At 33.4% G+C, this 15518-nt stretch overlaps 1 protein-coding gene across 2 annotated transcripts in view; it reads right to left on the bottom strand.

The window, feature by feature from the left end:
- The window catches only part of LOC128167349 (cadherin-23-like), a 31135-nt gene extending 18547 nt beyond the window's left edge, over positions 1-12588 (bottom strand). For both annotated transcript variants that reach the window (XM_052833025.1, XM_052833027.1), the window contains exons 1-5: positions 12473-12588; positions 11610-11797; positions 8187-8273; positions 7835-8007; positions 605-664 (exon numbers count right to left, since the gene is read on the bottom strand). In XM_052833025.1, the coding sequence (XP_052688985.1) occupies positions 605-664; positions 7835-8007; positions 8187-8273; positions 11610-11655 (366 nt within the window). In that variant the 5' untranslated portion in view covers positions 11656-11797; positions 12473-12588. The remainder of the gene's footprint in view (positions 1-604; positions 665-7834; positions 8008-8186; positions 8274-11609; positions 11798-12472) is intronic.
- Positions 12589-15518: the final 2930 nt, after the last annotated feature.

The raw sequence follows: 15518 nt of genomic DNA, 5'->3' as shown, positions 1-15518 counted from the left end.
CGGATATCAATTCTTGCCATTCAATCAACTTTTTTACTTGAGGATCCTCGACACCCAGTGACTTCAACTTTTTTTTTTAATAGTGCGTCATGACGTATTATGAAATAGTTAAAATCGCCAAATTGTGTCGTCTGTAGCGCAATGCGACAATGGGTGAAGCTTTGCTCTACTTACTCGCAGGTCCCGGGTTCGATTACTGCAGGGATTTTCCTTTCACGAACAGCAGTAAATTTTAAAAGTTGATTTTCCCCCCAAATTTGTCTTTTTTTCCTGTAATTTTTCGAATCGAACGCTATTTGGAAAGCTATATGTTTAAATAATTCAGAAGTTTGGATTCGTATGCAGAATTTCCCCAAAGGTGTGGAGACATATCTTTGCCTTTCGATAACTTTATTACACAACTCTACCTTTTATGTGCAATGGACGGTAAACTTGTTTTCCTTAATTGCATAAACCTTTTTCTTAAAACGATAATCTAAATAAATGACATATATCTTAATACTTGCTTGGCATATTTACATGATTGTACATTATGATATGAAATATATTCCCTATTATGTTGTGCTACTACATGTTTAAAGTACAATTGAACTTTTCTACTTACCGGTGGGGCATTTTCGTTACTGCTTTTTGCAATAAACTTGAATGTCAAGGTTTGTGTTCTCTGAAAATAAATTCAGCCTTATATAATTTTAATGACATAACTAGGAAACGATATCATGCTTTTTTCTGCATACTTTATTTGTTTAACGACAATAAGTATAATCCCAGCGTAAATAATTGGGGTTAAGAATGGTAGTACTATGTACGTGGTAAAACATCTACATATATTATAAGATTATTGGCTTTAAAGCATATCCCATTCGGTAACTACTGTATATCAATCGATGAATGGGACGTTTGGGTGGAAAGGAATTCTGAAATGGACGTTTTTAATAACGAATGTTTAACTTGTTCTTTTTAGCGCACACTTGTCAAAAAAAATTATCTTTGCTTGTCCGGTGCAAGTCACTCGTGTGATGCATTTTCTGATGTAAACAATGTCACAAATATTGTTTTAACGACAGTCCAAATTAAAATATAACAAGTCGTTGAAATCATTTGTTTTTATCATCATAAATCATCTCAAATTTTAGATCAACTGTCTTAATCATAATGTACAAATATGAAAAACAAAAGTCAACAGAATGAATAACCGACAGAGGGCGATAACTATTTCTCTCCAGTAATGCCTCAAGCCTTATGTCTCCGTCACAGCCGGTCGTACGTGCTTCTACGCATGTATGGTAAAATCACGCAAGTGCATCTTACGATTTTGGAAAGACGAACGCTTCCCGTAAGCACTCACGGTGACTGCTAGTTATGCACAACAATCACCACGGTTTTCATGCGAGAACTGAAAACATACTCGTCAGATGTATTTCACCCAAGGAACACGTAAAATAACCGTACGATTTGACTTGCACGAATGGCGGTTGGAGATTTCACTGTATCGTAGTGCGTACGAAACGCCCACAAACATTACATTTTATACATTTACATTAGCAAATATATTTCCCTATTATGCTTATATGAAGCTACAGAATAGCGAAAACGTTCAATTCTGTATGAATTTTTTCATGACGTCACAATGATCATAGCATGAACTTATCGTTTGGCGCTTGGATTATTGTAAACATAAAACACAGCAATTTTAATAGTTGTGAACGGTTAGCCTTTTTCAAACTTAAATACAAATATTAAACGGTAATGTTGAATAGCTTACCGGGATATGAACTTGGTTGATACGTGATCAAATCATCTGAAAAGCCTTTCGGGCTTCACAGGTTTACGTTACCAACAAGTTCATATCTCTATGAACTTTTTAACTTGCTTTTTATTTTTAAATGAAAAAAAAGTGTGAATGAAAAAATTCGTAAAAGGTAGAGAGAATCGACAATTATTTCATTCAATGAAATAAAACCAAAGTTTATATAAATCCCCCTCTTAAACCAACCAAACAAACACATACTTTTTCTGACAAAAAGTGGAAAGGGAAGGCGAAAAACAGGACGGGAAGGAACTAGATAATGAAGTTGATTGCAACGGAGAGAAGGCAAAAGATTTCACATGCACTTCGACTTGCACCCGTGCTAAGATACAATCGTATGAAAATGATTATTAGTCGCAGAACGAAAATTTCAACTAATCTGCTTAAAACTCCAACACATCCTACTGGAGGAAATTGTTGTAGGACTATACATGTTTTACTTATAGCGCAAAAATTGGGCACACAGACTTCTCCATTTTGAATATATTGATTATCATATCTGAAGGCCATGATAACTTTAGAAATTTTTTTCGTATTGATATCGAAATCAGAATACCGAAAATGAATTTGTAAACTTTGATTCTTAAAATGAATGAAATGCAAATGGTGCCACTCTTTTAACAAAAACATTTTTATAAAATCAAAGTACAGGTACTAGTAATTAAATGTTGATTTTCGCTTTCAGTTGAAAGTTTCCTATAAGCTGTTTCGAAAATATTGTAAAGTTCAACAAATAAAAGCAGTCAAAGATATAACATTGGTCACAAAAAATTATAATTAATTTGCTGAAATTAGATTTTTGCGCAGACTTTCTCTTTTGATTCCAGGAAATGTTCTACCTTTAAGGGTATCCGGAACGTTTCGTCAAGTTTAGCTAGTATAACAAATAAAAGCAGCAATCACAGAACAATATCCTCAATTTTCTTTGATTTCTTTTAACGTGTCAATAGTTATTTGCTTAGGCCAGACTTTTTTCAGTTCATGTGTACAGAAAAAAAAGTATTCCTCCTTTAATGTGAAAACTAATAATTGTCCGCGTGGTTTCGTGAAAGTAAGAGAAATGAATGTTTTGCGTGCCATACGTAGGTGTCACGTGCGATTTTATTTGGAGACGGGGTGTCACTTGAACTCCACTTGCGTCTTACGAGCATCGTTCAACAGGCGTACGCTCACCCTGCGAATAGCAGTTACTAGTAGGCATCCCCGTTGTGGGTCACTTGCAAATCAATCGCACTGATACAATGTACAGGTATCTTGCTTTTTGCTTTGCCTTACGACGGTTGCACGAACAGATATTAGTGTGTTATAGGGAATATTGTTCATATTAAACAGAAATAAAATTCTAAAATTAATACTAATAATACTTTTAACATTGGACTATCTCTTTTAATTATATTTTGTGAAATTGCATGATGCAATTGATGCAAGTTATTGTTAAAAAAAATACAGGCTACCATGTTTCAACTACCACATGTTCATGTGTGCTCATACGATCTTTCTTATTTCTTATGTTTGTACAGGGCAATTGATGAAATTTGTGCACGATCATTGTAATATTTAATAAAACTCTGTTTTCATAAATAACTGCAACATGAAAGCATATAAATTGGATTTGGTTTTACTATTCATTGAAAGTTTCGTAAGAACCTTTCAGTACTTTTAAAAAATGTTTACAAAAATATCATATTATTCAAATGTTTTCTGGCAGCTTTTCAGTACTTTCAGTACTTTGATTAAAAAACTCATAAACAAACTAATATGTTTTACGGTGCGACCGTTGGGGCGAGCACAGCATGTGATCAAACAATGAATTATAATAAATTAATAAAATAAAATTAACAACGTGAAATTTGAATGCCAAAAAATATAACATACCTATTTTTCAGTAAATTTTCATTATTCATAGTTTATAAGATTTGTTATAATTTATTTATTTATATGTAGAACAATAGTTTAATCTCAGATACAATGTTGTAAATAATAAAGATTTTAATATATAAATATTCATTGCACTGCATCTCCTCTTTTAAAGTGATTGTGATTATGATTGATTGATTGATTTCCCCCTTTTTTTTTTGCAGTAGACATTTTTTCTTAAACTTACATATAAAACTTGACTCATCATAGAGCTCCCCCCATGCTAAAAGTTTTTTCATTTTTGTCAATTTATACATAGAAAATCGACTTACCATGGATTTGCCCCTCCACTTAAAAAAAATAATTAATGTTTAATTTTATTTTTTAATTTACGCTTAAAAATATTTGCTTATCATGTTAAAAGAACATGGTGTTGCCCCCCCCCCCCCCCCCCCCCCCCGCATGTAATAAATGGAAGTGAAAATAAAGAAACCATTGAACTGCTAAAGAGCTGAAGGATTAGAATTTTCATGATTTATTTTTCTTTTTGCTTGCAAAGAATGTTTGGATGAGGCTGCCATCCACCCACCCACCCCCTTTAAAAAAAGGCGCTGCTACGTATAACGTTACGTTTCAGGAAATTACCGTAATTATAGTGAATAAAATATTTGTGAGCATTCATCCAAATTAGTGCAATTTACAACTGTTTCCTGTATCTGAAGAAATGTCCTTATTTGTCAGCTGTTCTTTATCTTAGCCTTTGCAAGATTTTAAGAGGATTTTGGTCATTTCAGCAGATTTATAATAACTTCAATTAGAGTAATTTACCCTTATCAGTGTTTATTGTGACGTCAAAGCTGACGTTGGTTTAGTGTCGTCTTACTCTTTAAGGTAGCTCGCGGGTTTACATGCTTGTGAGAAAACCTACCTCGAAAATTTGTTCACGTGATCCATAGGTTTCAGAGTTTTATTTCTAAAATTTATTTGAGATTCGTCTGCGCAGTAATAATGTTACCGTGTTTTAAATACAGTGTCATTAATGAAGTCAAGCAACGCCATTTCAATGAAATATATAGTAAAATGCACATCTTAGTCGAGAAACGCATTTCAAAACTATGCTCCAAACTTTTAAACGATTCAGACGAAATTAATTATGTTCAGCACAATATCAGAGGAGATGATTTTGAATCAATTCATAAAAAATAATCACTATGTGTTCTCGGCCAATTTTTGGCAAAAACACTTTTAAGATTTAAAAGATTTCTCAAAACCTCATATTTTCATTACGACGTTAGCCCGACGTCATTATTACCTTACGTCTGAGAACCCAAAAATTGAAATGCATTATTGACAAGACTAGCTGATTAACACATTTTAGAACATATTAATACTAATTATACATTATTGTGAAAGTTTTCAAATGCACAAATGCTATTGATGTAAGGCTGTAAAGATACAGAAAATTGATAGTTCCAACGCACACTCATACTCATAAAACAAAATGTGACAATTTATGTGACATCTTTAAATTTTCAGCACTTGATGATAATAAATGTTAGTATAAACAGTATTTATGAAGCTGCGTTTTAGCTTTTTAATATATTTCCTTTTATGCTTCAAAATATCTCATTTGTCATTTTGAAAAAGATGTAGCCTATTAGTTTATTATGACGGTCAACTCTTTACGTTGATTCCTACTGTGACGTCAGCAAACCCGCGAGCTACGTTAAAACTCCCCTGAGAAATAAAAGTTTGCGAAGTAAACTGGTTTAGCGAGCGCAGCGAGGCGGCGCGAAGCGCCGCTCGCGTAGCGAGCTCCATAGACAAACGTGTACGAACGGAGGAAATTCGAGTTGAAATCCGCACATTGTTCAAAGAAAATTTTATGAGGCCACGTGAAAACGTTCTACTATCCCAGTGATTCTTTGCGGTGCATAGCAACATGGTGGAACAGAAAGTGTTTCTACGGAAAATTCTTACCTCATACATCATTTTCATTTATCAATAAAAAAAAAAAATCCTTCTAAAAACATTACAGTAAACAACACATAAACTGAACTTTTGCTGACATATGACGTCATTTCCTTCTCCGAATTTGTCCGAAAACTGTCGAGCGCAAAAGAATGTTAACTATGACGTCACAAAGAGCTCACGTTTTAATTTCCCGCGATACATTTAGAGGTGGATCAAGCATATGTAGCCTACTGGATTATGTAGGAAGTACTCATTATCAGTGTTAACGGTGACTCTATGGCTGATTAGTTTTGTTTTGATGATTTTTTTTTTGCTTAGTAAATACACATGCAAGTTCCATGCTAAATTTATTGTCATATTGATCCAATCATATATGCATACGTTAGGTAGGTGACAAAAAATTATTAAGAAAGAAAAGTCTAATCATTATTAGATCTACGTGCAGCCACGTCATTTTGTAATGAATAGATAAATGAAAAGAATTAAACTGTTAAAATATCTACCGGTACATGTATTTGTTATATAGTTGCATATGTGGTCAAATAATATCGGATATCACACACTAAGAAAGGGGTGAGGGCACATGTCTACAACGCTTATATAGCGTACAAAAATTAAAAAGATTTAAAACAAAATTAATGTCACTGAGGAAAATAATTAAAACACGGGTTACAACAAGGAACAAAATGAGAAATAACATGTAAGTCTGTTTAACATTTTATTAATGCTCAGTGGTAGTTTGTTTAAGTGTATGAGATTAGGAAGGGGCCATTGGAATAAAAGTTTGATAATTTCGGGTTCCTTGCGGTGGTAAAAGTTTTCGAGACAAAGCCAAAGTTTTTTGGTTAGGGCAAGTCCACGGGTTGCATTTAACAATGATGACAGATGTGTGGTTCCTTCTGCGCTCGCCCCAACGGTCACACCGTAAAACATATTATTTACTTAAAAAGCATGATGTTCTTAAAATTACACATCTTATAAGCTTTCCAAAGGTTTTACTTTGATTCTCGGGAGAACGTGATGTTGGAACGTGAGGTTGGAAACCATTGGTACTATGAACTGTGGGTCAAAATTTACTGACTCCGAAAAAATATATCGGATCAATGTGTAAACGTTTGTGACGTCACACGATTATTTTTGATTGAAAGTGTACTGAGGTGAACTTTAGAGGTAACATTGACTGTATGTCGCTTACATCGTTATTGTTTTTACTGTCTAAATTTGTCTTGCTGATTCTCGTGAGAGTGTGAAGTGATAAAAATTGCCATGATTACAGGGAACTACTAGGACGATTAAAACGATGCATTACTGGTCCGATTTACTGACGCCAAAAAAATCCGTTGAATGAATGTGCAACTAGTCCGAATTTTCTATTCACACACGCCTTGCCGGTAGAGCTCGCTTCGCGCGTTTCTAGATCGTTTGCTGGAATATAGCATTGAATGATTCATTTTTGACGTTGTCGTGTCAATAACTGCCGTCAGGTGAGCAGACAAATTGAATAACGCGCGTTAGCGCGTTATGATAATTTGTCTGCTCACCTGACGGCAGTTATTGACACGACGACGTCAAAAATGAATCATTTAATGCTTATATTTACATTCCCTTACTGAAGAAAACAATTGTTTACTTAAATAAATCGATATAAAGTGCAGATCACGGAGGGAGTGAATAAGTAACAGTAGGAACAGCTGTTTTGTAAAACCGGTTTAAACTGGTTTTCACATAGACTGTTGGAATGAGATCGACGAGCATGAAAATATAATCCATGATAAATAACTCTTGAAATGGTGCTTTAAACAATAAAGTCGACTTTTTTGTTGAATAATTATAAAACATGGTGTTTTTACAACATTCATGAAATACATTTTTTAACAAATAACATAGAAATCACTGTTTGAGAACTACTTATGTAAATTAATCGTAAATTCATACGCAGTGAATAGGTGTTGCATTTAGAGGCATTTAAACGTCAGGGAATTTAACGGAAAAACACAGTAGAATGTAAATATTACTTTTTATACGTTTCATGCAATGATCTCATTTTTCTTCTAGCAGTGAATTAAGACACACTACGACTTAATTTGTATTATTGACTGGAAGTCTTCAATCGAGGTGTGCGATGATAAGAGCTCTAGATCTGTTGAAAAAACTCCGAAAAGAATGTCAAGCACAAAACACAAAACAACATACCTCTCTATCCACTGCAGCTATCAGGTAAACACGGCATGTGACATCATTATTTTTATGAGTGCAGTTCAACAGTATCATATCACTTGTTTCTTCAGACTTCATTGGCTCGATGGTTACATTGACGCGGCTGCTCCGGACCGAAGCCGTCACAGTAAACACATATGTGTGGTTATCTAGAACACACATCAAACACGACTAACATGCTATATACACCATGAGCAAATAGTTAAAAAAATGATGAATAACAGGCTAGTTAACCGTTTGCCAAAATATGATATTCGTATATACATTGTACTATCTTAGTTAACCACTCAAAGATTTGATTTGGATCTTTTTTTTTTCGGCGCATTACCTGTGTAGTTTCCCTCCTTAACTTTCGGAATACTTGGCTCATGGTCCTTAAAATAGGGAGGATAATCCTCATATTGAGAATAGACACCTAAAAAAATAATGCATATTAGTTAATTAATTGTGATGTTGCATTTAAAAATGAATTTGTTGTTTTATGTTTTATTTTTATCCTATCCCTTGGAATCAATATGAACAACTTGAATCTACACAAACTGAGGTTCTCACAAAGTGCATCTTCTCTAGAAAAATGGAATATGAATCGAAGGAAAATGCTTTGATTTTTAATCTAAAACAAAGGCCCATGGTCAACATTGCTCACCTGAGCAACGACGGGTATGATAACATCAGGTTTTTTAAATTTTCTTAACAAATTCTTCTTCTTAACATTGAACATTGAGCCTCTTTTGAAACTGGATGATTTGATAGTCATGTTACTTATATAGTATTGCAGAAAATGAAGATTTGTAAAGTTTTCAAAAAGATTTTTCTCAATATGTTCTCATATAAAAAAATTACTCCCAATTGTGCCCCCACACTAACCCCATGGGGTCATAACTTAAGCAAACACGAATCTACACTACCTGAGAATGTTTCCATACAATATAAAACTATTCTGGCCCACTTGTTTTTAAGAAGAAGATTTTTAAAGATTTTTCGCGATATATTCCTATGTAAAATTTCAGCCCCCTCCCCATTATGGTTCCTACCATACCTCCAGGGATCATGATTTGTACAAGCTTAAATTTACACTACCAGAGGCTGCTTCCAAAAACGTTAAGGCTTGCCATGCCTATTGGTTTTAGAGATGATGACTTTTATAGATCTTTCTGTATATGTTCCCAATTTCCTTAATATTCCGAAATTTGACCGCCCATTGTGGCCCGACACTACCTCCGGTGATCATCACTTTTAAAAATAAACTTAAATCTACATAACTGAAGATGTTGCCAAAAAAGTTACAGCTTGTCTAGCCAATTGGTTTTATGTAAGAAGATTTTTCAAAACTACCAACAAATTTTCAAAAATTCCAAATTATCTCCCCTTTAAAGAAGATCTGGTCCTTCGATTGAAGAAACTTAAAACCCTTCATCAAATATATCCCTTTAATCATATATATGCAACACAACATAAGGTAATATCTATGCAGATGCTTTTATGCAACATAAAATCGGGAACTCTATTTTTCGTTCCAAAATTTTTCAGAATGCATTTGAACACTAAAGTATTAGTCTATTTTTCTACATTATAAGGAATTTACATTAAACTAAGCGAATAACTGTCGTTGATTCTCATTCATGTCTTTTGAACTTGAATGCTCCATATTTAAAAACACTTCAAAGATGTTGAAACGCCAGATTACTTGAATTGATATTAGTATTTCTGTATAGCTTGCTTCTCAAATTTTCCCATTTTAATCGTTTATCAAAGAACAATAAATATGTTACTCGAAAGATCGTATGTAACGGCTGCTATTAGATATCAACACCGGTTTCTATCAGAAGTGTTGATTTCCTAATTTTAATGAATTTTTATGTTTAGCGTGTATGTATTCTATCAAATATATAATCTAAGTATCAATAGATTTCTATACTATTAAAACTTACACGTACCATAAAAATTGCATGCATATATTTACTGTCATTATCACTGAGTACCTTGGTCAATCTGTTTATCGTTAGTATTTTTTACTTTTTAAGAAAATAAAATCGTTCGGCAAGAGGTTGACGAATTTTTACAACGCGTAGTAGGAGCAATCTATACCTGCATAAATAAATTAAAATGCAAACTGTTTATAAATTATAAACATGCCTTTGCCTGTAAATCTTTTCCGACGTTGCTCTAGTATGATGCTTAAAATTTTACTTATCAAAATATCAAAACTATATTCAAATAATTGTCCATCATAATTATTGAAATTTTAAGAAATTTGATGATCAAACTTTTCTTCTATTTTCACAATAACGAATTGTGCAACCTGGATAAGAAATTGTTATCGAAGAAACATTTTTTTGAAAGTTACAGGGTTATATCAGTCGTAATAGACATACAGCAAACTACATTGAAGCGTTTAATAGGGGCTTACTCCAAAAAAGTGTCTGTTTTGACTGACCTTTGTCCAATCAGATCGTAGCTGGGCGGAGTTGAGACATTACCGCTCGTGACTTGAATGAGAGAGAGAGAGAGAGAGAGAGAGAGAGAGAGTTGACTGGTTAATGGAGTAAATTATAGCCTAGTTGAAGCAGATAAGCGAACTATCTATCAAAAATAGTTGTATAAAGTGACAAATCAAGGCCTAGTGTATCTATTTAATTCATGAAACTTTGAAGGGTTTTTAAATTCGGGAAACAGCGATGTCTATGTATAGATAATGTGATGAGGTACGTACTGTCAAACATCGAAGACTGTACGAATATTTAAGAAACTGTTTTTATTGCAAGTGTTACCATTAATATTCAAATCAAAGTTTGCTGAATCTTCCTAGAATTAAACATTTACTTTGTATAAAAACTTTCTTCATGGTTACTCAGTGTGGAACATTCTTTACCTTAGGATGAATTAGTCCGCCATTGTTTTATTTTTCCACTAAGCATCCGCCTCCGTTACCATTCCTTTTCACTACATCCAAATTCATATATGATCATTTGCATTTCAAAATATTTAATGCCCGTATTCTCGGACTCCATGCTAGGAAACTTAGTTGGTTTGTTATACATGTACATGTTGTCGACGGCGCGCGGCAAGAAAAGAAATTTTCAAAATCGTTCTTTAAAACGCTTTAAATTTATACCAACATAGGATATACATGTAGTTTTTATATTCAGACCTTAATTGATTTGTTTGCAAGTTTATAACTAATGATAATTTCTTCATCTGCACCACTTATAATTTACTCTCTCTCTCTCTCTCTCTCTCTCATCCAAGTCACGAGCGACAATGGCTTAACTCCGCCCAGCTACGATCTGATTGGACAAAGGTCAGTCAAAACATTACGTAGAAACTTTTCTGGAGTTTGCCCCTATTAAACGCTTCAATGTAGTTTGCTGTAACTAACTAATATTTAGTTTATATTTGTGTTTCTTACACTCTCAATCATATATATATATATATATATATATATATATATATATATATATATATATATATATATATATATATATATATATATATATATATAAAAATATGAAGAATGAATTGTTGCAAATTTATAACTATAAAACAAGAAATCACGACTTCACAACATTAGAAAAAATGAAGAAATGAATCCAGGAAGCAAAGCGGAACTTCTTAATTAAAATGAATTTTGGCTGAGAATTTAAAAATTATAATTAAAAATACAAAATGATATATATTTACACTACATACATGTAACATCATCAGAATGAATTACCTGATGAGTTTGAGCTCTGATTAGTGTTTAACTTACAAGAGATGATCACACTCGCAACACAGAAGAGATAAATGGACGTCATTCTGGTCCACCGATGTCGTCTATCGTTTTCAGTGATTCAAGACTCCACCCGCCGATCGACAATGATTTTTTTTTTTTAATTAAGTCTGACACTTGCCACTCTTGATATCGTAAATGTCTGTTCCTATTCAGTGATTTATTACCTAAAACCACAGGTGGAATACATGCGTAAAAGATAATGCAATATCAGGAAGATATTTTCGTAGTTTTATTGCACATCTATAGGTATGCATAAGTACCTACAGGTAAAACATATAACATTTGACTCGATTTATTTTGCACATTATCAATATAATCGAATACATGTAGTTTGAAACAATAAAGCAATAAAACTTTCCCAGCTAAACCTTTTTTAAGAAATGATAGAAGGTAATTTTGTTTATTTTTTAACAAAGTATTGTATTTACTTTCTTGTCAACCAGTTAATCTTGTGACAAAATGGATGGCATACAGTGGTAACAAGTTTGAAGTTTATCGAATTTCCCGTGATTGATCCGAAAATTCGATAAAACCATGCAGTAATCTAAAACGTTTTTTTTTTTTCATTTAAAGCATTACGAGAGAATCATGATCTGTCAGGTATGTAACAATACATGAGTATACGAACACGTAAACAGCAAAACCTCTAAATATTGAAATCAATATTACAATTCTTAATTCAATTCAAATAAAGCCAATTTTGTAAACAGCGTGCATGAACGTAAATAAAGGTCTTATCTTCAATGTCATATCGCACCGCTCTAAACACATGAATCAAATGAACAGCGGAAATACCTAGAAAAATTGGACAGCATGGTAAATAAAGTATTATTTCTTACCTTGGTCGCTATATCGTTTTTCAAAACTTTTCATCAGACAGTACCTACTTGTACATATTTGTGTGATGACCAGTGGATTCGTAATCTGCACTTCCTGTTGCGAACATATCAAAAATCTATTGAGGTATTGATTTTAAAAGTCACGTGATTGATAAGGCTCTCTCTCTCTCTCTCTCTCTCTCTCTCTCTCTCTCTCTCTCTCTCTCTCTCTCTCTCTCTCTCTCTCTCTCTCTCTCACATACACACACGCATATATAAAACTGTTTAGGATTTTTTCATAAAAATAATTATTGTTAGAAAGTCTCAGTTAGAAATACTAACAGTGCATTAATTTTTGTAACATTATCTAAACTGAATGTAGAATATTTTCTTTTTTTTTTATGACAGACATCAACTTACCTTAATAAAATGTTTCAAATAAAAAAGGCCAAGTAAATTTCAATTGTTCGTTAAATAAACAAAGATAAAACTTAAGCGTTGTTGATAGTTAATGCACAGACATGTTTTCAGGTAAGAAAACAGACCGTGTAGTGTATCTGTTGACCATGTTTGCCGCCATTGAATGAGTGAATCTAAAGAAGGAGTGTGAGGACCGGAATTTCAATTACTAACTTCTACAGTTGAGTTACTCCCTTTCGCTTCTTCTTACCCTTCCAGATAAAGTTACGTAAATATATAGAGGATTACGTAAAAAAAAATCTCGGATCTACTTCTGAACGTGACAAGTCTTTAAGTTTATTTTCAGAATTATAACACGGAGCTTTATGTTTGGACGTGGGGTAGTTTGGTTGGCTTTAAAAGAAGTTCGCGGTAGTCAAATTAAAAAAAAATAATGGAGACTGTAAATAAAACATTATATAATCCTACTAACATACCAAAAGCCAATCCATGGTTTATGTAAGTTTTTAATATGCATAATCCTAGTTGGTTCTTAGGAATGAAAATCGTTTGGAAGAAATGGATTTCAACACAGTCACAGTATCCAATGCTCTTATACATGCTAATACATGTATCTGATCCTCTGATTTATCTTAAATAATATTAATAGGACCGCTAAATCGGCGTAAGCCGAATTCGTCGATTGAGCCCGGATAACCCGCCTTTCTGCTTCTTTTGACCGGATAACATTCGGATTTGAAAGACCGGCGTGGATTTTAAATCGCCGGGTTTTTTTTTAAAGTATGGCGGATAGCTCATGGTTATATGTTGTAATGAATAAAAAATGTAGAATTTAGTAATAATTCCACATATCCATTGATTGTGTGCAAAAAATATTTAGTTTTGCGGGTTCCTTTTTCAATTTGTGATAATGAAATCGATCTGAAATTTAATTGTAAAAAAAGGCTTCTCAAAGCTTCGTCTTTTTTCAAGTATTTTATTAAAACATCAAGCTTGATCGTGGTTTTCGGCAAATCTTGATTTGTGTAAGGTACTTTTTTGCACTGAATGAGACTGATGTATTTACTCGTGTCACATGTTTAGCATTAATTTTTATTTTTTTTACAAGAAAAATAAAATGAGAAAAAATGTATTTTTTTTTACATTTTCAAATTCAAACATACGTACGGAATCTCTTTTAAAAAATATGCAGTGTTGATGTTAAAAGTTCCCAAATACATTCTTTTTTCTCATTCATGCAAACTTTGGCCTAATTTTACGAAAATGATCTGCAAGAAATTACAATTTTACTCATATAGCATTTCTCAACGATCATTTAGGGTTCCTCAAAAAATTATTATATCTTCTTCTCTAACTTCTAGGCGCATGGTCAATGTAGATTATGAATATGTCGTCCTGAACTAAATTGGTCGGTTAGAGCGAACATTTCTGTTACAAATTTATCATATCTAATCGTCTGATACAATTCTTAAATAAATATACCGTGTTTCGTAATTTGTTCAGAAAAAATGTGAATAAATTTAATTTTTAAAAGTTTCATTTAATATTGTTTGTAGCAAAACTATGCATTTAAAACAATTACATGCAGTAAATAACGTGTTTTTTGAAAAGAGGAAGCTAAATGGTCGGTGTGCTGACGTCATTTATTATGATTGTATATAGTCACCCAGTTTGTTTATGGTCAATTGTTAAAGATTATCCACGCCTGGGAACCATGTTTAATCGTTTTATGGAAACATTGATAAAAAGGCATTTCGACTTGGAGTTCTATTTGCTTTTCGCTATTCACTTTTCCAATAGCCGTAAACATGCTAATAAACTTACATTCAAAATTCCATATTTTAACTCCTCTTTTCAATCGAAAGAAACAGTTAAATAGTAAAAACTATTACCCGCTGACCTGACCTAATCATTGACAGAATTAGCTAGCCTGGCGAGAAGGTATAAATACTATCATATTTTGTTTCATTGAGAATAGTATTCAAGGGTCGACCGACGTCTGGCTAACGCACTGTATCCCACATTTGGGCCATCATATTTGGCGAGGATAGGCCCAGGAAATGTCCCATCGACCCTCAAAAGCAATCATGTTTACACGGCAATTAACAGGCTAAGCTAGATTGTAGCCTGGTGAAAATAGATTCGAAATTTCGTACATTCAGTTATAATAATGGAAATATCTTTTCAGGGGCTGGCTTGCACCCTGTATCAACCCATATTTAGGCCTTCATATCTGGAGGTAATGGGTCTCCGGGAATGTCCAGTTGGCCCTCAAAAGGAACTATATTTACACGACCATTAACAGGCTTAGCTAGCCTAGTGAAAATAGGAAATTTCGTATAATCAATTATATTGTATAATGGGAAAATCTTTAAGGGGTTGGCTAGCACCCTGTATCCCATATTTGAGCCTTCATAATTGGAGGGGATGGGGCTCTGATCATGTCCAGTCGACCCCCAAAAGGAATTGGGTTAACACGACCATTAACAGGCTTAGCTAGCCTGGAGAAAATAGGAAATTTCGTATAATACAGTGATATTGGGAATATCTTTCAAGGTGAACGTGATGACTTGTACCCTGTATCCCATATTTGGGCCTTCATAGGAAGTGAGGATGATACCTCAGGAATGTTTAGTCGATCTTCAAA

The sequence above is a fragment of the Crassostrea angulata genome, chromosome 10, assembly GCF_025612915.1.
Source record: "Crassostrea angulata isolate pt1a10 chromosome 10, ASM2561291v2, whole genome shotgun sequence".
Classification (NCBI taxonomy): domain Eukaryota; kingdom Metazoa; phylum Mollusca; class Bivalvia; order Ostreida; family Ostreidae; genus Magallana; species Magallana angulata.
The sequence above is the reverse complement of the archived record's forward strand: the minus strand, read 5'-3'. Positions and strand labels throughout refer to the sequence as shown.